Genomic DNA, 25282 nt, shown 5'->3' on the forward strand with positions numbered 1-25282 from the left:
TTTGAGGACTTTTGTCGCCGTTGTGACCTCTGCAGAGCGCACAAGGGTCCACCAGGCCGGTTTCGTGCCCACCTCCAACAGCTAGCAGTGGGCGCTCCTATGGAGAGGATTGCGGTGGACATAATGGGCGCATTTCCACGCACTGACAAAGGCAACCGTTATGTCTTAGCTGCTATGGACTATTTTACGAAATGGCCAGAAGCATATGCCATCCCCGACCAAGAAGCATAGACTGTTGCAGATGCGCTGGTTGAAGGCATGTTTACAAGGTTTGGGGCAGCTGAGGTCATTCACAGCGACCAAGGGACAAACTTTGAGTCGGCTGTGTTCACTGCAATGTGTGAGCGACTGGGCATGAGGAAAACGCGCACAACACCTCTGCATCCTCAAAGTGATGGGCTCATTGAGAGCTTTAACAGGACCTTGGCAAAACAACTTGCAATTCTCACAGCGGAGCACCAACAAGATTGGGACAGGCATCTCCCTCTGGTTTTGTGGGCCTACAGGTCCGCTGTACAGGATTCCACTTAATGTACACCTGCCCTGCTCATGCTGGGCCGTGAGCTACGGACACCAGTGGAAAGGGCTTTTGGCAGACCCCTGATACACCAGCCGTGCCACCAGGACCAGAGTATGCCAGGAGACTTCAAGACAGGTTGGAGTCAGCACATGTCTTTGCTCGCGACCATTTACAGAAGGCAGGTGTAAAGCAGAAAAGGAACTATGACATGAAGGCCAGAGGGACGGACTTTAAGGCTGGAGACCTGGTTTGGGTGTACAGCCCAAAAAGGAAAAAGGGCAGGTGTCCTAAATTGGACAGGCACTGGGTGGGGCTGTGTGGCGTGCTGGAGAGAATAGGAGAGGTGGTGTACAGGGTGCAGCTGCCACCTGGTGGCAGACGGGTAGCCCTCCACAGAGACAGACTGGCCCCATATAGAGGTGATGCCGTTCCACAGCAGCACACTGGGTTGCGAACACACTCACAGTGGGTTTTGAATCCCACCCCTCCAAGACGGCGGATTGTACCTCAACTCCTACCCCCACAGGCGGCTACAGTTGAGGACTCATCGCCTGATGTTACACTGGCTGTTCCGAGCGGACATGCCTCGGGGCGGCCTCAGCGACAGAGGAGACCACCGGGTCACCTCAGTGACTTTGTTGAATGACGCTCTCGGGACGAGGTTCTTGATAAAGGGGAGGGCAGTGTCGCGACTTTGTAAATAGTTCAAGGGTTCTGTGTTTTCCTCTTTTCTGTGGAGGCTGTGAAGGCAGCGGGGGAGCGACGGAGTGAACGTTATGTTGTTGTCGTGTGGGTTTGTTTTCTGATCGGCGTGGTTGCGGCCAACAGCAGCCGTTTTTGGCTTCATAATAAAAGCGTTCGCTGATGGACAAATTGGCCTGATTTATTATACAACGTTACAGTATTCCTTTGTTAGCTTTTTGTGATAATTTAAAATGTAAAACAAGGCGCTGCCAGACTTACAACAGTTGTACTGCCATACGGCACCTCGGCGTCCCAAATTACGTGGCACGTTGACAATGAGGTGTCATGAGGAGAAAACAAAAGTAAAACAACATGTATATATATATATATATATATATATATATATATATATATATATATATATTTATATATTTATATTTATATATATATATATTATATATATATATTTATATATATATATATATATATATATATATATATATTCGGGCTGTCAAATTAAAGCATTAACTCGAGAATATTTTTTTAAAAATTCATGCGATTAAATATTGTTCACGCAGTTTCATTTTCGATCCAAGTAAGCTATTAGAACAGTCTTTGTTCTAAAGTACACTTCATATTTGGTGATTTTACATTAATTCCAAGATATTATTCAGGTAAATACCTGTTACAAGTGTCACAAAAAATAGTAGTCAATAATAATCACAACTAATTACTAAATTTACAGACGTTATGCATTCTACCTAGCTAAACTAATTCATTGCTACCAATCAAGTCTCTGTCACACACTTTCTCTCTCTCTCTCTCGCTCTCTGCCTCTCTCTCTCTCTCTCTCTTTCTTTGTCGCACATTTTGAAATCTCGATGTATCATTTCTCTTCCACTTTAGAATCATGTGCTGCATTGGTCGATAATATAAAATCTCAATGAAAAACATTGAAAAAGCATTGACGTTTGTGGTTGTATTGTGGCCAAATGTGAGTGTTTCAAGGCACCGTAACAAACACATTACGTTCTAAACGAGAAGGAGAATCATTTTCAGTGGGGAAAATGAACATTTATTATGACTGCAAATTTAATTCCAAGTCGAATGAAAGACGGAACTGTTGATACGATGTGTTTCTGACGAACTGTTAATAAAGTGACCACTCAAACCCGGTTTTGAGCGTGAGTTGTTGTGTGTTGATACTCTGGTGGCGTACAATTCGACCTAACTGTGCAGTTTAGTCGATGTAAAAATGGAAACAAAAACGTTCGGGGGTTTGCCTGAATTGGGCATATCGAACGGCGAGGATCTGAAAGAAACTCTCACCAACTGCACCGAGCCACTAAAGGCTATTGATCAATTTCAGGTGACGACATCTTTTCACAGTGCAATTCATCCATCCGTCCATTATCTGTACCGCTTCTCCTCAAGATTGTTAATTTGGTTTTGGTAGAGGGTATGAAGACAGTCCTGTTTTATATGTTCTGTCTGGTTTTATATGATAGCTGCTTACCACCACACTTTGCTTGCGGTACAACAGTACAGCGCTCACTCAATTTTACTACAGAGTCCTCCAGGTATACATTTTTGGTAGTCCGATATGCTTTGCGAATAGGGGTTGTCTACATGTATGCGGACAGCATTCTGGTAAGGTATTTATTACACACAGCAACGCCCATGGACTCTGGTGTGCGTCTCGTCTGTAATACTTGTAAACACTCATAACTGCGACCCGGTGTCGGTACTAGATGTGTTCGGAATCCTTCGGTGGCCCGCTAATATATTTTTGTAATATATTTCCACGTTTGTCACCCGTGTTAGTTGTGTTTGTGTGTCCTGAATTATTAAATAGTACAAAAAGTACATTTACTGCTACTTTTGGGAGGTTCATCCCTCGGCGTCCTGCGTGCCTATCAAAGAAGTCATGTCAATGTTCCGTTGATTTGGGAATCAGGGTTGGAGGCAAAACATGGAAATTCATACAATCTTGCAGCCCGAGTGAACCACTGCATTTTTTATTTTTATTTTTTTTATTTAGCGGATCAAAATATGCACATAGAAAAGCCAGGGATTAAAAACCACAGAGGCAAACAAATTTATTTGAGAAATGCGTGATTAAATCGTAATGTCATCAGCAGGCGCACAGCCTCCGAAGGGCCCCGCACACATCAAGCAACCTATCCACATCTAGTACTGACACCCGTCCTTCCCTCTGGAATGTCCTCCCATTGAATGTAAGGCAGGTGCACTCCTCTTTTAAAACCTGTTTGAAGACGTACCCCCCCCCCCCCCCCAAAAAAAAAGCGTCCGTGAATGATGCCTCCTTGGGAGAGATGATAATGACATGGATGGGTAATTTACTAATCAAGTCATTAAAAAAACATATTTCTCCTAGTAAAGTATAATATAAAGGATGTAATACAAATTATTCGTCAATTAAAAAACATATTTAAAAGTATTTTAATTTGTGTTCATGTTCAGATATCTTTGATTATGACACTTTGATGCATTTTATGACTGTAGATGGAAAATGGCATCTTGTTGCCAACTCTCCAGTCTGCCCTCCCATTTCTCGATCTTCACGGAACACCCCGATTGGAGTTCCACCAGTCAGTCTTTGACGAACTCCGGGAAAAGCTGATGGAGCGAGTGGCTACGATTGCTGAGGGAAAGGAGGATGACAGGTATGACAGTTGGAGATCCATTTTGTCCCTTTGTGACTGCCATGCAGTGCTATAAGCATTTCCCTTCTTGAAGCCACAGTTGGGTAACTTCCATTATCTGCAGGTGTTAGGTTCAGCATTCTTTTCACAATCTTATAAAGAGTGATTGAGGCATACAGTAAGTACATGCAGCTCGTAAATAAATGTGTACTTTCCCCAGGACCGGAGTTTGAGAGAGAGCGAGAGAGTTACGGATATCATAAAACTTGGAAATAACATGGCATTGGCTCAGCAAAACACAATTGTTGACACATTTCCCCCCCAATATTATTTAGCACTGTAAATTAGTATATTTTAACGACGTAAGTATGTTATGTTTAATCGTTGGGTGTTGCCGAAAAGGGCTTGTGGCATGTTGTAAATGTACATGGTGGTGAAATTTCCGGCTTCATAAACGCAATATGCGGTGCGTGGTCGCAAGTTAGCACTTGTGCTCTTGCTGTTTCTATGTCAGTCACGCGTATATAAAAACTATGTTTGGGTTTTTAATACACGCGGGTTTGCTGACTAACGGCGACACAATCCACAGTAGACGCAACATTGTTAGCGTACCTCTACAGGACATTGCGTGTGATGTTCCATCAGGCGCACACGGTAGCCCGTGCGTGCTAACTCCAGGTGGCTATGTCAGAGATGACAGTCGTTGTTGTAAATTAAATTGGGCGTCAGCCGCAACGTTTTTCCTTTATTAATGCTCATTTTTCACTGATGTGTTGCTGTGAAAGGGAAGTTTACATCATATTAAGTAGTGTAGGTGTGCAGTTTGTTTACAACACAGACATGAGACAACGGCATTGCGAATCGATTCATTTATTTTTTATATCGATGTATATTTTGAACAGATTATAGCAATAATAAAACGATTTTTGATGAATCTTTACATCCCTAATTTACATGCATGTTTAGGTCCCCAAAAATCAGATTCATTTCGGAGCAGAAAATAATATTAATATTGATCCACTCCTCAACTCCAAAAAAGTAACCACACAATATGATTCCCCCACCCCACCTTTAAATGCAATGAGCTGTCTTGCATAAAAATTCCCATTCAACAATGACACAAAGCTACTGATCAGCAAACCAACATTAAGTTTAAGTACTGTATTTGCCGGACTATAAGCCGCTACTTTTTTTCTAGATTTTGAACCATGCGGCGAATACAACGGTTCAGCTTTTCTGTGGATTTTTCGTTCATCGTCTCCCCCCACCCCCCCTTGGGTCTGTTGCCGTGTTAAAAGGCACTATTTTAAGTAGTAGTAGTTTCGTGTGGTTTTCACACCTCCTGTCTCATCCCTGAAAGCCAATTCCATTTTTGAGGAGTGGAGTCGAGAGCAAGTTTTAACGCTTGGTTCGACCACCAGGGTGAGATTCCTCTTAGTCAGGCCCCCAGAGTGCTGGCTGCACTCCAGGGAGCCGCTCAAGCCTCCACACGACGGCAACGTGGGAATCTCGGTCGTGGAGAACTATTTTAAGTGAAATTGGTTCTGATGTGTTCCCTCTGTAAGGCGCAATAGCCGCTTGACCAATCAACCCACCATACACGTTTGCAACACTATTTGGGTGGTGAATACATCCATGATTTTAGAGGACTCAAATTTAATTTACTCAATTTAACTCCTCTTGCACTTCAAACAAACTGTCAACTGTATCAAAAGCAACTACTAGGTCCAGGACAATGAGTAGATATGAAAAACAGGTGTCTTCAATCTCTCCCGGCTGCAACCCAACTGATTCAAATGATCAGCTCATCAGCAAGCTCTGAAGAAGCCTGATAAATATCCTGCTCATTTGAAGCAGGTGTTTTGCATTTGTGAGAGATGGAAAACATGCAGGACAAGGGCCCTCAAGGACTGGGGTTTGACAACCCTGCTCACACGCTATGTTCAGAACCAAAGTGAAATATCGCTATGCGCCGCTTGTCTTGCGTGTGATTATACGCTGGGGTGACTACACACTGCGGGCTGCTTCGACACGACAAGGGCAACTCCTCCCATCCAGGACAAAAAAAAAGTTCACACGTTGCAATTCAATCTGATGACAGACAGTGGTTGCGTTGGCTGCAAAATGTTATCTTGGTTGACTGTTTAACAGTTGAAAAATATTCAGTTACCTCACAAGATAATACAACTTCCTTGCTCCCATTCCTCAAGCCTGTTGCTCTTTTTTTTTTTTTTTGTCTCGTTCCCGGCCAGTAAAGGAAGCTAGCTGTGTTCTATGCCTCTTACGTCCAAAGTCTGCTATGATATTGGTGTCCTACATTGTTTTTATTTCACCATACACAGTGTGTGTGTGTGTGTGTTTTTAAAGCCTGCCTCATTTAGTTGTGTCTGCTTATTCAGACACATGTGTGTGATGTAGTAAGTACTTTCTCTGAACAGATTGGCCGTGGCTGACACAACGTGGCGAAGGAGAAAAATTTGTGCTTCAAACGCGCCGCCTATCAAGCAACTGTGCGAACTACATTGACTATATGTGGAAACATGCCGCCAGGAACCTTGAGCACGTTTCGGGGTCTGCACATAGCATTAGATGTTTATGGCCTGGAGATGTTTCTGTGGTTGGCATTCATAGTGCTGATACATCCTTGGGGCAAGATTTTTGTATTGAATTATTTTGGTGGTGGACTTATTCAACTTGTTTGACCTTTTTTCCCAGCCATAGTCACAAGTGACATTTTAATCGACACTCTTGCCTTACTGGAACTAACCATTGCTTACAGCACCCCCTGGTGATCATCTGGGTCTCATAGAACCCTAATTATGGTATTAACTTTATGTTCTGAAGATGCTAGTCCCAATGTGTTGTGATGTTTTTTATATGTGTGCAGATATGGAAAGCTTGAAGAGTTGCTGGAGAAAAGCTTTCCATTGGTCAAAATGCCATCCATTCAACCAGTGGTGATGCAGGTGCTGAAACATTTACCCAAGGTAAGTGTAGGAAATATAATTGAGATCTGTGCATCTCCAAGAAATTGTCAGCGCTAAAGACCCGTCACAATGACGTCACTGTGTTTGCTGGAGGCAAAAGAATGAAAGGCAGGAGTAAACACAGCTGCTTTTAAGTTCCCAAAAACGTAAATAAATTAATAAATTTAAATTCTATTGCCTCCCAGCCTCTGCCAGTCAGACAAATTACAAGATGGCTGTGTTTTTAAACGTGATTCGGTGAAGGATTGGACTGGGAGTATCATCAACAACGCTCATGTTTGCAGCGCACACCTCATATCAGCTAAGATTCAACGTGAAGGGCACCACCATGAAATGTACTATCAGTTTTCTCCTGGGGAATTATATGGCCTCGACTTAGTTGAAGTTACTTTTAATTGGTAATTATTTGGGGGATTCTTTTTATGCTGGCTAAGTCAGTAACGGACTGATGGACCTTCCATCAGGACTGACGGAATGCCCAACTCTGTAGTTGTAATTTTCTAGGAGTGTTATCGAAGTGGTATTTGCAAACGTATACACTGGCAGAGCTTTATAGAAATAAAGGGTTGCTAATTATTGTGACAAATCATTATAGGGACGCTTCACTGACGTTAACATTGGCACTTATATAATAGGATTGCATATTGGCCATATTCCTCATTTAAAAGTAGGCGTCGGCACTTATTTCCTAATTTCTCCAAAATTAATAGATTAAAAAAAAAGAAAAAGATAGCTAATTTCAGTTTCCTGATTAAAAAAACATAAACTGAGCTCGGGTCTTGTACTCCTTTAACATGATCAGTGTCTTTATATAAACTAAAATTTTCTCCCTTTTTTTTTCCTAAATGAGAGATACAGGTAATCATTTGTAGATTTTCTTTTTTGCACATTTCAAATCTTTTTTCTCTAGCACATCAGGTTGTCATAGTAATACTATTACTGCTAATAATAATATGTACTATATTTAGTAATACTTGTGAATTAAGGTTTAGGTTCAGCAACGTGGAATTTTTCGTTTAAAATGACAGCTATAAATAATGCATGGTAGAGCTTTTAAAGGTAAAAAAAATGAAAAAAATATGTGCAAGACCAAAATATCCGTCAGCGTCAAACGCAATTTTAGGGGCACATAAATCCATCTCTGATTGGAATTTGCCGTTCACCAATGTCATTAATTTACATATGGTAAATGTCCTTTGACTTACATAAAATAATAACATTAATGGTATGTCGAACCAATTTGTTATTTCAGAAGTTTGTATCAAACTGTTAGGGCATTCGCATTAAACAGCATCCAAGAAAAAGGTTGACGACACTGCTTTACATTCAAACTGTGAACCCCTCCAGGTACCGGAGAAGAAACTCAAGATGGTCATGGCTGATAAGGAGCTTTACAAGGTGTGTGCTGTGGAGGTGAAAAGGCAGATCTGGCAGGACAACCAGGCCCTATTCGGGGATGAGGTTTCACCTCTCCTAAAGCAGTATATTGTGGAAAAAGAAGCAGCTCTATTCAGCAGTGATCTCTCTATTCTGCATAATTTCTTCAGCCCATCTCCAAAAATGCGACGTCAGGCCGAGGTGGGTTTTTATTGCTAAACTGTATAAACATAAAGACAATATCCTACAAAGGTGTTTAATAACTGTTCATGTTTATGTGTGCGTTTTAGGTAGTCCCGAATCTGACTCAGATGATTGGGAAGAATGTAAAGCTTTATGATATGGTGTTGCAATTTTTGCGAACACTGTTCCTACGAACGCGAAATGTCCACTACTGTACTCTTAGAGCGGAACTGCTAATGTCTCTCCATGACTTGGATATCAGCGAGATCTGTTCTGTTGACCCCTGTCACAAAGTAAGAAGGGAGAGTGCATTGTCTTGTTTTGTGTTTAGAATTTAAGATTAAAATTAATTTGGTTTTTAAATATTTCACTTGGCGAATTGCAACAGTTCACATGGTGCTTAGATGCCTGCATCCGAGAGAAGTTTGTGGATGGAAAGCGGGCCAGAGAGTTGCAAGGGTTCTTGGATGGAGTCAAGAAAGGACAAGAGCAAGTCCTTGGGTAAAAAGTTGAAAAAAATTGCTTTTATGATCTTTGTGATCTTTATTGTTGGCGGCCTTCTGTACTTTTCAGGGACCTGTCTATGATCCTATGTGACCCATTTGCTTCCAACACCCTGGTGCTGACCATCATGAGGAACCTGCAAGAGCTTCTGAGCCAGGATGCTTTGCCCCGGGTGAGCAAGCCATTAAACAGTTTTTTAAATTCTTTAATTGGTAGCTCTTCAGTTGACATACTGTAAATTAAATCATTTATATACTGTGGCAACAAAGAGTCTTAAACTCTTGAATTTAACTTGCCTCCCCATAGGAACACTGGGATGGTTGCATCGTCCTATTTATTTATCTAATTTATATATTTGTTCGTATTGCACTGGAGAGGGGAGCCCTCTAATCTCGTTGCACATTTGAGTACAATGACAATAAAGGGATTTCTAATAAATTCAAATTAATGTTTACTGAGATAATCTTGACATCAAGTCCAACCTTTTCTCAAATCGACTCGTTCACTTGAGTGTTGGCCATTGTTGGTGTTTTATTTCCAGCAAACATTGTATCAAAAAATCATGTGACCTCATACTGCTGTATTTGTCATCAGGATAGTCCCGATCTGATGTTACTTCTAAGGATGCTGTCTCTTGGTCAAGGAGCGTGGGATATGATTGACAGTCAAGTGTTCAAAGAACCTCGTTTGGTACACACGATTGCCTCCTTACAATGCTTGCTTGCTTTGATGTTAATAAACGTATTGTGAATGATTTTTCTTGCAATACGCATCCTCGCACTCAGGATTTGGAGCTAATGACCCGCTTTCTGCCTGCCATGATGTCAGTGGTTGTGGATGACCACACTTTTAGTGTGGAGCAGAAACTTCCCAGTGAAGAGAAAACCTCGCTCTCCTATCCGGCCGCTTTGCCAGATGCCTTTACCAGGTAAATCCTTCTACAGAATTCAATAATTTCTTTAAATAATTTAATTATGAAAGATATATTGTGCCTTTCAAAAGTATTCAGAGCCCTTCTACCACTTGACTATTGCACATTTGTCACATTTACAACTACAATGTAAATGTTTATTATTTTATTGTATTTTTATTAGGGCTGTCAAAATTAAAGCATTAACTCAGGTGATTAATCCCAGAAATTTAAACTCAGTTAAATATTTTAACTCAGTTAACTCAGTTTGATTTACCTAAAAAATAGTTTGCATACTTTGCAAATATTGCGCCATATTAGCTGTCTTTAGCACGTCTCAGAACAAAACACTGTGTTTAAGTTACCACTGGGCCTTGCAAACCAACACTGCTGGAGTGTGGCGCTTGTGGGCAGTTTTGAGAAATGTTTCGAGAACAAAAGTCTGTAAAAATGTCTCCATTTAAATCGTATTCAAGAATCCAAGAAAGCTATTAGAACAGTCTTTGAATTAAATATACTTCATATTTGGTGATTTTTCTTCAATTCCAAGATATTATTCAAGTAAATATCTGTTATAAGCTTCCCAAAAAATAGTAGTTAAAAAATGTGATTAATCATGATTAAATATAAAGATAAAGATGTCCTTTATTAGTCCCACAATGGGGAAATTTGAGGTGTCACAGCAGCAAAGATATAGATCACACAGAGTCGGTGGCGTAATGTAGCCGTTCATGTATAACATTAGCAGCAGACATTCATTAAAAGTATGCAAATATACACAGTATAAACGTATATAAGTGTAAGGAAACACTCCTAATGCCTGTCCATTATACAGAGGGGGAAACGCTGTAATGATAGAAACTACTGAATGATTGAAAATACTGCAATGATAAAAATATTGCAATGATAAAAGTACTGTAAAGGTAAGAGTACTGCAATGATAGAAAGTACTGCAATGATAGAAAATACCGCAATGATAAAAGCACTGTAATAGTGAACGTCCTGCAATGGTAGAAATACTGCAGTGATAAAAGTACTGGCATAAGAATACTGTAATGGTAAACAAAATACATCATTGGTCAATATTTAAGTACACCATTGGCTGAAAGTACAGTAGTTAGTGTATATTGCATCCTAGGACTGCACAATTGCACTAATCAGAATCAGAAATCCCTTTATTGTCATTGTACTCAAGTGTGCAACGAGATTAGAGAGCTCCCCTCTCCAGTGCAATACAACAATAATAAAATATATAAATTAGATAAATAAGAGAATAGTTAGTGCAATGGAAAATAATACTGAATAGGATATATGAAAAACACATCACGTTGCTGTTCTGCAAGGTACGGGTGGTCGTGTGTGTGTGTGTGTGTGTGTGTGTGAGAGTTTAGAATGGAGATGGCTCTTGGAAAGAAACTGTTTCTCAGTCTATTAGTCCTTGATTTGATGCACCTGTAGCGCCTGCCAGAGGGCATCAGGTCGAACAGGTGTGAGTTTGGGTGGGTATTGTCCTTCTGAGGCATCGGGCGGTGTAGATGTCCGACAGTGAGGGGAGAGGGCAGCCAATAATCCTTTGCGCTGTTTTGACTATCCTCTGGAGCCTCACTCTGTCCGTCTCAGTGCAGCCGCTGTACCAGGTGGAGACACAGTACGTCAGCAGGCTCTCGATGGACGAGTGGTAGAAGGCCAGCAGCAGCTTCCTGTCCAGGTTGAATTTCCTGAGGACTCTCAGGAAGTGCAGACGCTGGTGGACCTTCTTTACCACTGCTGTGGTGTTGTGTGTCCAAGAAAGGTCATCGGAGATCTGTACTCCCAGGAACTTGAACATGTGGACCCTCTCCACACACACGCCTTCGATGCAGAGGGGGGGCGGCACCGTCTTGTTCCTCCTGAAGTCGATGACGATCTCCTTTGTTTTTGCAATGTTGAGTTGCAGTCTGTTGTCCTCACACCAAGCCGTCAGTCTTTGGACCTCCTCTCTGTAGGCTGTCTCGTCACCTTTCGAGATCAGACCGACCACTGTCGTATCGGCAGCAAACTTGACGATGGTGTTGTTACCGTGGGCCGGGCTGCAGTCGTAGGTGTAGAGGGCGTATAGGAGAGGGCTCAGCACGCATCCTTGAGGGGAACCGGTGCTCAGCGTACGGGTGGAGGACGTGTAGGGGCCGAGCAACACAGTCTGGGGTCTGTTGGTCAGAAAGTCCTTAATCCAGATGCGTGTGAGGGCAGGGATGCCGAGAATGTCCAGTTTGGCGACGAGGATGTCCGGCATGATTGTGTTGAATGCCGAGCTGTAGTCCACAAAGAGCATCCTTGCATAGCTCTGCTGTTGTTCCAGGTGGCCCAGCACAACATGCAGAGCAGTGTCGATGGCGTCCTCAGTGGATCTGTTAGCCCGATATGCAAACTGGTAGGGGTCCAGAGTGGGAGGAAGGCAGTCCCTGATGTGCTGGAGAACCAGCCTCTCTGAGCACTTCATGATGACTGGTGTGAGAGCAACAGGACGGTAGTCATTCAGGTGGACGGCGGGTGACTTTTTGGGGACAGGAATAATGGTGGACGTTTTCAAGCAGGAGGGGATGACTGCTTGAGCCAGGGAGCAGTTGAAGACCCTGCAGAAAACATGTGACAGTTGGTAGGCACTTGCTCTGAGGACCTTGCCTGGTATTCCGTCGGGTCCAGTAGCTTTCCTGGGGTTGATAGCCAGGAGTGCGCGCCTCACATCGTGTTCCCTCCCGTTTGTAGGCCTGACCCAATGTTCTTGTTAAAAAGTCTGACAGCAGCCGGCAGGAAGGAGCGGCGAAATCTCTCTTTGGTACAGCGAGGGTGTAACAGTCTATCACTGAAGGAGCTGTGGAGTGTTCTCAGAGTGTCATTGAGTGGGTGGGCTGGGTTAATCGTGGATTTCTTTGGTGATTAATTAGTTAAAAAATTAATCACTTGACAGCACTAATTTGTATCATTTTCAAGTGTAAGGAAATTTAAGTTTTAAGTTTAATCCTACAATTGGCTGACCTTAACTTTAATTCCACAATGCATTTATCCAATACACTTTGAAACCCTTGTTGTTGTTGTTGTTGTGCAAAGGTTTCTACTTTGTAGTCTTGTTCTTTCTCTGTCTTCGCTCTACTTTTAGACACACAAAAAACGAGCACTGTCACGGAAGTAACTATGGCTTAACTTTACTTTGCACAATAACCTCAAGAACAACATTTATATAATATGCAATGCAGAATTCTAGTTAAGATAAGCTGATTTTATTTGCCAATGTTTCGTCATCCTTGTGTGAGCGAATTGGGCTTGTTGGGTAAGGCTGCTATGATGCACCACCAATTAGGTCACGGAATAAATCCACTCTTGCTCTCATTGGTCAATCTCGCAACCCTTGAACCAATCACGCTCCTTGTATGAGTGCCTGTGAGTGTGTACAAAGCCTCCAAGTCAATTAATGTCCGAAACAGCTCGTCCTTCCGCTATATGGCTGTATTTTATTTATTTATTTATTTTTATGCATATGTTGGAAAAATCGCACCACAGTGGGCGACTGGTCAGCATGATGCCCTCACAGTGCAGAAGTCGTGGCTCCGGCCTTCCTGTGTGACGTTTGCATGTTCTCCTCATGTACTCCGGTTAACTCCCACATTCCAAAAACATGCATGAGACTCTGAATTGTCCCTAGGTGTGATTGTGAGAGCGGATGGCCGTTTGTCTTTTTGTGCCCTGCGATTGGCTGGCAACACTTGCTTTGCGATCGGTTCGTACCACCGGTGGTGCCGTTCTGAGAAAATCAGCTGGCTCAGGAAAAAATGGATACTCTAGTTTTTGTGAACTCACAATTACTGTGAAAATTCAGCATGCAGGCAAGGCACACTTGTTTGTTTTGAAACTTGGACCTTGGTCACAATTTGTGGTTGGATCTGCCTCAGATACCTGCAGGAGAACAGAGTGGCCTGTGAAATGGGTCTCTATTATATTCTTCACATCGCCAAGCTGAGAAACAAGAATGCCTTACAAAGGTTGCTTCCTGCACTAGGTGAGAATCCGCCATGGTTTTTAGAAATAGAGAACCGGGCCACACACTTAATTGTTCAATGAACTTGTAGTTCCCTGAAGGCACAAATATTAGTTAAAAACTTCAACGCTGACAGTGTGCAGACTGACACAGAACAAAAATATAAATGCAACACTTTTGTTTTTTCCATTTTTCATGATCTGCACTCAAAGGTCAAACAGATTTTCTAGACAGAAGACAGTTTGCCTCAAATATTGTTCTCAAATCTGTCCAAATGCGTGTTAGTGAGCATTTCTCCTTTGTCAAGATAATCCATCCCACCTCACAGGTGAGGCATATCAAGATACTGATTATTAGGATGACCACAATAAAAAGCCACTTTAAAATGTATAGTTTTTGTCACATAGCACAATGCCACAGGTGTTGCAAGTTTTTCAGTTGGCTTGCTGACTGCAATAATGTTCCCCAGGGCTGTTGCCTGGGAATTGAACGTTCATTTGTTTCATAGGCCGTCTCCAAAGGCACCCGTTAACCACTAAAAACAAGAGATTACTTTACTGTACTCAGGAGTAAGGCCCGACCGATATGGATTTTTGGACGCTGATACTGATTTTTTACAAAAAAATACCTGTCAATAAATAAACATTTAGAATGCTTAAAATAACACCCCCAACTCTCTCCAGAAGTTCCCTGTTGATTTCAAAATGATCCAGTGTTTACCTAAAAGAGTGATTAGAAATATACCTGCTCTGTGATGGTCTCAGAGGTCTGTTAAAAGAATCCTGGGGAACAAACAGCTTAATGAAGACCAAGGAACACACAAGGCAGGTCTCAGATAAAGTTGTAGAGAAACTTAAAACAGGATGTGGATATGAAAAGCTTTTACAATTGGGGGGATTCTGGTTTGTTTTGGAGTTGTTTTGGGGGTGAATTATTTTGCACACCCCACTATTCAGTTATTTCTTGAAAAAAATGTATGAGTGTCGTTCTGTTTCACAACTGTTTCAATCGGTGTCTCGAACAAAAGTGAAAAATATTGACGCACTCTTAAATTTATGTGAAAAGAACATGTACATTATACATCACTCACAAAGCATCTTTAGTGTACTTGCATTATTATTAGCGTAATAGCTTTTATTGTTTTAAATGGCATAATTGCATTTTCTGTCATGTTTGTAAACTGTAACTGTATATTGTGAAGAAAATCGCAAATCAAATCCAAATCGCAATATTTACCGGGAAAAACTGCAATACATTGTTTTCCTAAAATCCTACTTGGGCCTCTAAGTCATCCCTACCCCACTTAAAATAATTTGAGCACCTTTGTTCGCATCATCTGTAGCAATGCTACGGTGTATGCTTCAGTGGATGTAAAAAGTCTACACAACCCTGGTAAAATGCCAGGCTCTTGTGAAATAAAAACGAGACAAAAAAAAATAATAATTTCAAAACTTTTTGCAACATTATTTTGACCTAGAACCTTTATAACTGAATTGTGAAAAAAATATATATTAGAGCTGTCAAAATTAAAGCGTTTACTTGACATTAATTAAAAAAAAAAATTAACACGATTAATTATTTTAACTCTGTCTTGCAAAAAAATTATTTGCATATCTTGCAAAGCCAAATTCAAACACTGTACCATATTAGCTGTATATGTTTAGCACATCATCCCAGAACAAAACACCCTGCTCAAGTTACCACTGGGTCTTGCAAACCAACACTGCTGCAGTGTGGTGCTTGTGGGCAGAACTAAATGTACTGTATACGTTTTGAGAAATATGCTTGTAAAGATGACTCTCACATTTAGATCTTTTCAAGTATCAAAGAAAACTATTAGAACAGTCTTTGATTTAAACTTCATATTTGGTGATTTTATATTAATTGCAAGATATTATTGAAGTAAATGCCTGTTAAAGGCTTCACAAAAAATACTATAAAAAACGTGATTAATCTTGTAAATTAATTCCGGAATTCTATGCGATTATTGTTTTTAACAAATGTAATCGCTTGACAGCTCTAATTAATATTCATGTGAATTAAACCAAACAACTGAGATATGTGTTGAGATATGATGTGATTGCACAAGTGTAATGGGGATGTTACCTTGTTCAGAACAAACCATCATATTCAAACGCTTGGTATATGTAGAAAAAGCACACACCTGCCACCATTTAAAGTGCCTCTGATTAACCCAAAATAAATTTCATCTAAGTTCTTCAGATTTTAAGTCTCAATGTTGGGAAAGTTTTAAAATAGCATGGTCTTATGTCACAAAAATGGCATTTAAACAGGGGGTTTATATCAACTGTCAACTATCTAGTGCACTTTAAGTCTTGAAAATTATGTGAAATATTATAACATTTCTATGTTTTCTTTCCATTCAGTGGAGACCTATAATGACATGGCTTTTGGTGACATTTTTCTGCATTTGCTTACTGGACACCTCACGCTGCTCTCTGATGAGTTTGGAGGAGAAGAGTTCTGTTCCATTGTTTTTGATGGCTTCCTATTGACTACTTTTTCAAGGTTCGCTCTTCTTACCTGATCATGGAATGTAGTCCTGTCTTGTGCAGACCAATTTCTCATTGAACACTAGTAAAAATAAACTTGTTAACCTGTTCTAGCAGCTCTGAATTGAACAGACGTTTCTTGACCCTTGACTTTGCACTTTTTTATGCTTGCATTTTACAGTAAAGAGAATGTCCACAGACATACTCTCCGTATGCTCCTGCACCTGCACCACAAGGTGTTGCCTTCATATATGGAAACGTTGATAAAAACTCTGGAACCTCCTAAACAGGTTAGGATTACATTCTCAGTCAATTTCTTATGAGTTTCAGACTGGGGTTGAGTGATGTGGGAGTTCGTTTGAGCTGGCCCCTGAGAATGAAGCACTATCATTAAGCGAGCATTATCCGTATGTGGGGCCATTAATACAAAATTGATGGTTCTTTTAATAATTTTATCCCATTTAAATGTATTATAGTCTCCGTCCCATGCTTCCAACACAACAAAGGCGGGCTGGGTTATGGCCGTAAGGTATATTTACTTCCATAAACACGGCGGCACGTGACTTTTTTTATTTATTTTTTTTTTTTTTTGTGGTGCAAGTCATGTTTTATGTATGTCACATCACGGACATGTTGCATTCACATTAGAAGTTGCATTTGTTTTTGTACATAACAAGGTGAACGTAGCCCATGTTTTGTTGACTATGGCTACATTCACACATGATGCCCAATTTGGATTTTCTTGTTAAATCTGATGTACTCATTTACATTACAAAAACAAAATGAAAAAGCAAAAGTTGTTGCGGTTGGCAAACAGTGTTTCTGAACTGATTTTATGAACCCAAGTTCCACTGTAAATAATATAACTGAGTCCTATCAAGTGAACGTGAATGTGGAACAAATACCAAACCAAAATAAAAACAGTCACTGCATTAAACACCACTTTGACAAACACTTATGTTCAGTCAACCACGTCTAATGGCACAAAAACTCTTGATAACCTTTGACAAAAGTACTTTGCACAGGTACCACTTTGTATGTGAGTTTCCTTACTTCGCTCAAATATTTCCACTATGTATTTTTCTTTTCTTATCACCATCTTTCTTTGAGAAATTGTTTTATGAAGACAAAGGAAAGGAAGGCAAAACACTAAAGGTGTTGCATCCACGTTGACTGAAATTTATGTGACAGCTCTCGTAATAGGCTGATGTCAGTAATCATGAGAGTTTGAACTTCAAAAATAGTTTGAAGTTTGGGGCAAAGTAAGTAAGTCCCAGTTTGTACAAGCAAATTGTAAAACTTTTAGGGCATGTGAACTCTTCGCCTGTAAACATTTTAGAGATGCCCTCAAAAGTAAAATTATAGCAGCACACAAAACCAAATCACATACATGCTGGCATGCATGGAGAGATGTAAAATGGGGTGCCCAATCAGTGCTGCATCTCTAGAAGTGGGTGTGTTGGGCCTGTGACTATCTTAACGGCACCTTGACAGTAGACTGAACTAGAGCTGTGACGATAATTCAGTATCAATATGTATGCCGATAGTTGGGTGATTGATATCAATAGAAAATGGTATTGATAAATTATTGATCCCCCCCCCCAAAAAAAAAAACAACGGCGCGGATTTGACCTATCACTGCACAACTTTACACACAAACCCCCTTCGATTGAGGAAATACAATCTGAGGTTTACGCATGCGCCACTGAGCTAGCGTGACTCAAAACAAACAAAAGGTGGACTTGAGGAAACATCCCTCAGTTCCATCACACGGGAGCTCCGGAGGACAGAGGCAGGCTTGCTCAATAGTTAAGCCAATAACAAGCACACGCACGGGACGAAACGGCCCGTAGCTCCAGCACACAAGAGTTCCGTCGCAAGGCAGCCCCGCGTGCGTTGTACATTTTAAAATAAAACAAATCGGAATTCAGCCCTTTTCCCTTTTTTATTTGCAATAGTAAAAAAAAAATAATTATAATCAATATATATCAATATTGACTGATATGACATACATGCGTCACGATATAGTTTTCAGCCATATCGCCCATCCCTAGACCGAATGCAGCGCAGCATCCATTCAACAGTTGTCATATTTTTTGGACGAAGTTGCTTCACCGTACAAGTCCAACAACATTCAAAAATCTGTCATGAAGAAGAAATACACAGTTCAAGCAGAAGCTGGTAATGGGTTGCCAACACAGGCAGCGTTTGAAAATTACAAACACACGCACACACTCTCAGACTGGTGTTAGGACATCAGTGTTCTACTCCTGCTTGGAACTGCAAAGAGGTTTTTCTTTTTATTTTAAAGTGGCTCAACTAACTAAAGTTCCAAGTCATACTGTGGCCAAAGGTACTGTAGAATCCTGGTTGCTTATTGTGCCTTGAGTTGTTGTAATTCCTTATGGTGGCATAAGGAAGTCACACTCGCATTACATATCAGTTGCCATGATGCTGGCCACCTGCGGGAATGCATGACTTCTACTTCTTTGTCTTCTTCTAAGACGAACCGTCAAAAGAAACTCATTTTTAAACATCTGCCCACGCATCATTCCTGTATGTTCAACTCAACTCAGTTTCACTGAAATGTCATTGTTCGCTATCTGTCATTCACCGAAAGGTTTTTAATTGAACTCTGAAGAGTAACACAAAATAGTGCCCATTGAATTGACTAACATTTAGTGTGTTGTTGGTTGATGATTGTAGAGCTGCGATCCTGTGAAGGAGCTACACAGCCAACTCATAGAGAAGCTCGAGGCCCAGAAGAAGAGTCCTCCTGTGTCAGAGGAAACTCCATCCCTTGATCTCAGCATGCACCCTGTGAATGTTCCCACCACGGCCTCAACCCCGACTACACCTCTGTGACATAGAAGACACATGGAAACATTTGAATTGAGACGGAATGTAAATACAGCTGTATGTTGACTTTCAAATATAAATATAAGACTTTGTGTTTTAAATGTTTGTCTATGTTAATTTTGATTGACATTTCTTTGTTTGAATGTCTCAGCAGTTTTTTTCAGCTTGTGAATTTCTGTTTTGCCATCGTCTCGTTATTTTTGTATTCAACGTGGAAAGCAGAACTTTTTGCAGACCCCCCTATATAAAATGGTCTTATTATACTGGATTTTCATACTGTTTGTTTTTCAGTAGAAAAAAAGTGAATAAATTGCAACAAAGTTTGAGAGTACTGTTCTTTACAGGATTACATTGCCAGATTAGTCAATATTCATGCCCTTTGAAGAATGTTCTTAATGTTTAGAATTAACAACATCAATGCCGGGTTCCAAATTTTGGGTATATAATGTATCCGGCAATACGGAGCCCCTAAAGTGACATAGGAAAAAAAAAAATGGTTTCTCGTCCTGACGAGAAACTTACTCGTCCAAACCAGAAACTTTCTCGTCCTGATGAGAAACTAACTCGTCCATTAGGATGAGAAAGTTTCTCGTCGGGATGAGAAAGCAGTAGGCGTGTATGGAGACCCAGTGGCTCCATTTTGGTTTGTGTTGTGTGAAAATGACAGTGCAGGACTTAGTTAAGTTATATTTTCATCTTGGACTTTATTACAAGGACATTTCTGCTTTGCTGGCAAGTCGTCACCATTATGTTGTGTCTGAGAGACATTTAAAACGAATTTTGAAATCTTGCAATCTGCTTCGGCGAAAGGAATATACCACTTTGGATCGTGTTGTTAATTTTATTCAAGAACATTTACAGACATCGGGGCAGCTCTGTGGTTACAGATGGATGTATATTAATGCAAGGAGAATGGGTTACACGTCAAGAAAGAACAGGTGCGCCTAATTTTAAAAGAACTTGACCCAAGAGGTGTAGAACTCAGGAGGAGGCGACGTCTCCATCGCCGAAGCTATTTTGCAAAAGGACCAAATTACATTTGGCATTTCGACTTGTATGACAAACTGAAACCATTTGGTATCTGTATCAACGGCTGCATAGATGGGTTTTCCCGGAAAATAATATGGATGAATGCGTTCACCACCAGCAGTGACCCAAAAATCGTTGGAGGCTTCTACATGGAGGCAGTCCAAAGATTAGGTGGTTGTCCGAGGATTGCCAGAGGTGACCGGGGCACAGAGAATGTTAAAGTCCGAGACTTTCAGCAGTTTCTCTCTCGCAACATTAACGACGGCTCCGGCATTGAAAGTTACATCGAAGGCGCCAGCACAGCTAACCAGCGCATTGAGAGTTGGTGGGGCTTCCTCAGAAGGGAATCAATTGAATTCTACATCGCTATCTTTACTGACCTGAAGGGCCGTGGTTTGTTCGACGGGACATATTTGGACCGAAATCTCATTCAGTTCTGCTTCATGGGCATCGTTCAGGTAAGCCATATGTCTATAAATGTTCTATTGTCATCTTAAATTGTGTATCAATTGCTTTTTAATATTTTCCAATGATAAAACACTAATTGTCAATGCTATCAATTACATTACAATAATTATTGTGAAGAAATAAGCAATGCAAGCCTATGCGCACAGCACTTGTCTTCCAAGCGTGTATCGGAACTACATTGCACACTCAATGGGCACGCGCATCAATATTGATCAATAATTTTAAGACCGCTGTCATATCCGAGTGGGTATCTGATGACAATTAACCATTGATATGACGTCTAAATCATTCGATTGATGTCATATTGATTTTGAATTGACATCAGATGCCCACTGAAGTACAATTAAGCATCAATTATAACGATAAAAAAGTCAGGCTATAAGAGGTTGGGATAATGAATGGTAAGTGGAACATTTTTTTTTGCATAGCCCAGCCTAAGTGACCACATCTTATGGTTCAGCATTGCATGTGCCATTCAAAGTGTTTTTCAGTATAAATATCAAATATCAGATGCAAGTACAATCAACTCAGTCAACTAGACCTCTTGCATTCCTTAGTTCGAGGGTGACAGTAGCTTCTAGTGCGCAGTATTTTTGCAGCCCATTACCTGTCCTATTTCACATCAGGTCCGGAGCTGTTGACGGCACTTCCATGCCAAAGGTCACATATTTCAATTCCCTCCTCTTCTATACTTTATTTCATGTAATTTTTTGCATCGTCTTCAAAAACGTCAAAATTGATTTTTATTTCAAGACATCTAATAAACCAAGATTATGACCCACAACCATATAAATATTTGGTTGCTCTCTTACTGTCTAATGTAGCTTACTGTTTTTTTTCCAGGACGAATTGGATGAGACCATCCGCGTGTGTTATGCACACGTCATCAGACCATCGAAGAACGAAAGGGTACCCAGTGGTCGGCCCCAAATCATGTACATGTTCCCAGAACTCTACTCAAGTTCTGACTGCATTTCTTCAGTGAACAGAGCTGATGTACAGTTGTGTTGGACCGCCTGCAGATTTTGCCCAGCCGTGCCATGTGACATAGACATTTACAACATCTGCAACATTATAATGGTGGAGTCACAGATTCAGCTTTCAGCTGATGCCTATCAAGCAATGGATCTGTACCTACATTTGAGGCGTGAGATTACATCCGCTCTCTAATTTGAGATGGCATTCAGAGCCTTACAAACTGATCAGACGCAGTACACCATGGAATACTTACTGCAATTGTATTTAATTTTACAGATGAAATTTGTATAAGCTTAGTTTGGAACTTGGATCTGATCATTTCCATGAGCACACCTACTAAACTATAACTTATACCACAATACTCACAGAGGAGTTGTATATATGACAGATATGTTGTGTAATGTGTATATCACAGAATGTATGTGCCATTTGTTTCAAAGAACATTTCCAATTTGTAGTACAGCATATAGTAGGAATGGCATTGTCATCTATGTTTTTGCTTTACCTTTACATCTGTCATGACCAGAAAATAAACAAAACTGTCAACAAAGCATAACAAACCAGTATAAGAAAGGAGAAATGTATTTATTCACCGATACTGTTGTTGGGAACTACTCTTATTTTAACATTTCATTAACCTAATAGTATAACTGCCTAAGACATTTTTTCACTTTCTGCTACATCAATAAGAAAAAAAAATACTAATGTGATTTAAACTGTGTTTTTGCTTTATGTTTGTGTAGTTTCTAAGTCATCCAAGTCATGATAAAATACAATGGGTGAATTGAAAGAAAACAACCTTTTTTTTCTTTACATTCCCAAAACATTTCAAAATGACTGGCAATTATGCTATTTGGCTAACACTATAAGGCCCTAACTGTCACGGTCGCCTTCCAGCTTCGGCTGGAAGGCGGAAGGTGGACTCTAAAAACGCTGACACGAAAAGATGATGTAATTGAAGAGCATTTATTGTGACCGTCTATGACACAATCAATCAATCACTATAATCATATATTTAGTAAGGAATTTGAAAGTCTAGAGTATATCTATAATTACAACCGTCGAAGGTCGACAAGAACGGAAAACGCTGGCGGACAACCCACACCAGGAAAACAATAACGAATAACAAAAAACGCTTGCAACGCAAGGAAACCGATGAACGGAAAATAGCTTACCACCAGAGGATAAGAATGAACCCAAACCACGAACGAGAACAAAAAGCGAGCCGAAGAATAGCTGGAGCAAAGTACAAAACACAAATACGCAATAACTATACACGGAGTAATCAAGGCAAGAAATTAGTGATGGGTCCAGCGACACCGAGCCGTCGACGCGCGCGCCGAGCTTTCAGGGCAAAACCCGTGTCGGTGCGCGTACCGCTTTGAGAAAGTCACGTGACCACTACCAGAATCGTGTCGACACAGCGGTCGCGCGCCAAACTGTGTTCATAAGGAAGCGAATCTGTCAACAGGATGGACGCTCAAAACAAGCATCGAGTTATTGGCGCGTTACTTTGCATTAAATATCCGCAAGATGGAAGACGTCACTGTTGGTGCGCACTCAGAGGTGTAGCGCTATATGTCAGCAGGGCACGTTGCACGTACGGAAGACCCGCTCTTATACTGGAAGTCCATGGAGGCAACGTTCCCTCACCTATTTATATTAGCCACACAGGCGTTGTGCACACCGGCCTCTTCAGTGCCTTGTGAGAAGATCTTCTCAAAGGCGGGGGAAATTGTCTAAAAAAAAAAAAGAAATAGACTGAATAACAAAACGCTGGAGAAACTAATTTTTTGGAATAAAAATCTTTAATTACAATGAGTCCATTGTCATTCACAACACTTTTACTTGGGCATTCAGACAGATGTTCTCTTAATTTATCAACTGAGTCTCGAATATCAAAGATTTTTTTTATGAAATTGCGTGTATGTAAAAATAATGTGAAAGCAAATGCCTAATCAGAATCAGAAATCCGTTTGTCATTGTACTCAAGTGTGCAACGAGATTGTGAGGACCGCTCTCCAGCCAGGGCTGGAAAGCGGTGAAGGTGGACTCTTAAAACGCTGACAAGGGAAAAGTTTGGGTCACAAGGGTTTATTTTAACCGGCAAATCACAATCATTACTCAATAGGCAAGACAACTTGCTATCACTAATACTTTGGTATCTATAATTAACGTCGCCAGGAGACGAGAACGAAAAGCGCTGGTGGAGAGAACTCACACCAGGAAAATCAAAACGAGGAACAGAAAAAGCTTGCAACGCAAGAAAACCGAAAACGAGAGTGTGCTTCCACAAAAGGGTAAGGTTAGAGCCAATGCACGAAGCGAGAACAAAAAGCGAGCCGAAACATAGAAATCATCATAAATTTACAAAGACCATACACGGGGGGAAAAACTTGGGCGAAGACTGTAGCGAAGGCACATGGGCGAGAGCAAGTTCGGTCAATAATCCGACGTGAGAGTGTCGGCGTGGCTGGTTTAAATAGCCCGTGAGTCATTAGCTTCATGGATCGCAGCTGTGTGGCTCGTGAGCGCGTCTCGCTCGCGGCCGAGTCCCGAGGTAGCGCGCCGACGGGCACGCCCACCCATCTGCAACAATAACACATGGATCGTGACAGAGATTAGAGAGCTCCCCTCTCCAGTGCAATACAACAATAATTCAGTTAAATATATAAATTAGATAAAGAGAATAATTAGTGCGATGGAAAGTAATACGAAATAGGATATATAAAAACACATCACGTCGCTAATCAATGGAATTGGATAAAATTAGTTTGACAGATCAGTGTCAGATGACCCTGTCAAATGTTTCCTGCAAGTCCACCAGGTATCAGTATTCAGCAACACAGTGTCAATACATTGTGTCACTGTGTCGAAACGATACAGGATGCCTCATCTACCCATCACTACAAGGAATAAGTACGTAGATCATGAGCATGAGCGAGGCAGGATTGGCAGGATAATAATCCGACGCGGACTGGTCCGCGACGGTGGCTTAAGTAGCCCGTAATCAAGGGCGATGATACGATGCAGCTGTGCGGATCGTGGGCGCGTCTCTCCCGGCCAGGTGACGAGCGAACGGGAACGAGCGCCGGAGGAAACGCCCACTCAGCTGCAACAACAACAGACGGATCGTGACACTAACAAGTACAGCCACTGATGCCATTTGAAAAATGTGGCTACTATCTGCATTTAAACAGATTATTTTTGTTGAACTAGTTGCTGTTGAACAAGATAATAAATTGCATTAAATTAGCAATGACAAAACGTGCTAAACGTGCAAACACTTCTTGAAAAAAAGTGAACATCACCTTTTAGAAGAAAAAAATGTCTTTTGGACCTGAGCAAATTATCAGTCATTGTGCTGATGCATATTACAGCACAAAATATGAATTAACAAATGAAATTTTTTTGGGTGATAGTTAAATAAACACAAACTGTTTTTGTGGAATTTCATAACATTCTAAATACAATATGCAGCCCTTACGTTTGCTACAAAATATCCATTGAAAAGCAATCACTAGACAGCGCATTGTCAAACTCTTGTCGAAACTGTGGGTACGAGCTGTAGGTGCACGGCAATTCGAGAACT

At 40.9% G+C, this 25282-nt stretch overlaps 1 protein-coding gene and 1 pseudogene across 1 annotated transcript; both read left to right on the forward strand.

Moving 5' to 3' along the window:
* The first annotated feature begins 2370 nt into the window (after positions 1 to 2370).
* On the forward strand, positions 2371 to 19538 carry nelfb (negative elongation factor complex member B). Its single transcript, XM_088307074.1, has 13 exons — positions 2371 to 2573; positions 3731 to 3891; positions 6758 to 6857; positions 8205 to 8435; positions 8525 to 8710; positions 8806 to 8918; positions 8991 to 9093; positions 9516 to 9611; positions 9707 to 9849; positions 13758 to 13864; positions 16231 to 16372; positions 16538 to 16646; positions 19063 to 19538. The coding sequence occupies exons 1-13, from the start codon at positions 2460 to 2462 to the stop codon at positions 19219 to 19221; spliced, it is 1764 nt and encodes a 587-aa protein (XP_088163200.1). The 5' UTR covers positions 2371 to 2459; the 3' UTR covers positions 19222 to 19538.
* A 564-nt stretch (positions 19539 to 20102) lies between these two features.
* Positions 20103 to 21882, forward strand: LOC148344777 (uncharacterized; annotated as a pseudogene).
* The last annotated feature ends 3400 nt before the right edge of the window (positions 21883 to 25282 follow it).

This window comes from Idiotropiscis lumnitzeri, chromosome 1 (genome assembly GCF_059441095.1).
Source record: "Idiotropiscis lumnitzeri isolate Australia: NSW breed Sydney's pygmy pipehorse chromosome 1, RoL_Ilum_1.0, whole genome shotgun sequence".
NCBI lineage: Eukaryota > Metazoa > Chordata > Actinopteri > Syngnathiformes > Syngnathidae > Idiotropiscis > Idiotropiscis lumnitzeri.

Coding starts and splice junctions, on each gene's coding strand:
- nelfb (XM_088307074.1), top strand. CDS start 2,460: ATGGAAACAAAAACGTTCGGGGGTTTGCCTGAATTGGGCATATCGAAC. Junction 9,612..9,706: donor TGTTCAAAGAACCTCGTTTG/GTACACACGATT, acceptor CCTCGCACTCAG/GATTTGGAGCTAATGACCCG. Junction 13,865..16,230: donor AAGGTTGCTTCCTGCACTAG/GTGAGAATCCGC, acceptor CTTTCCATTCAG/TGGAGACCTATAATGACATG.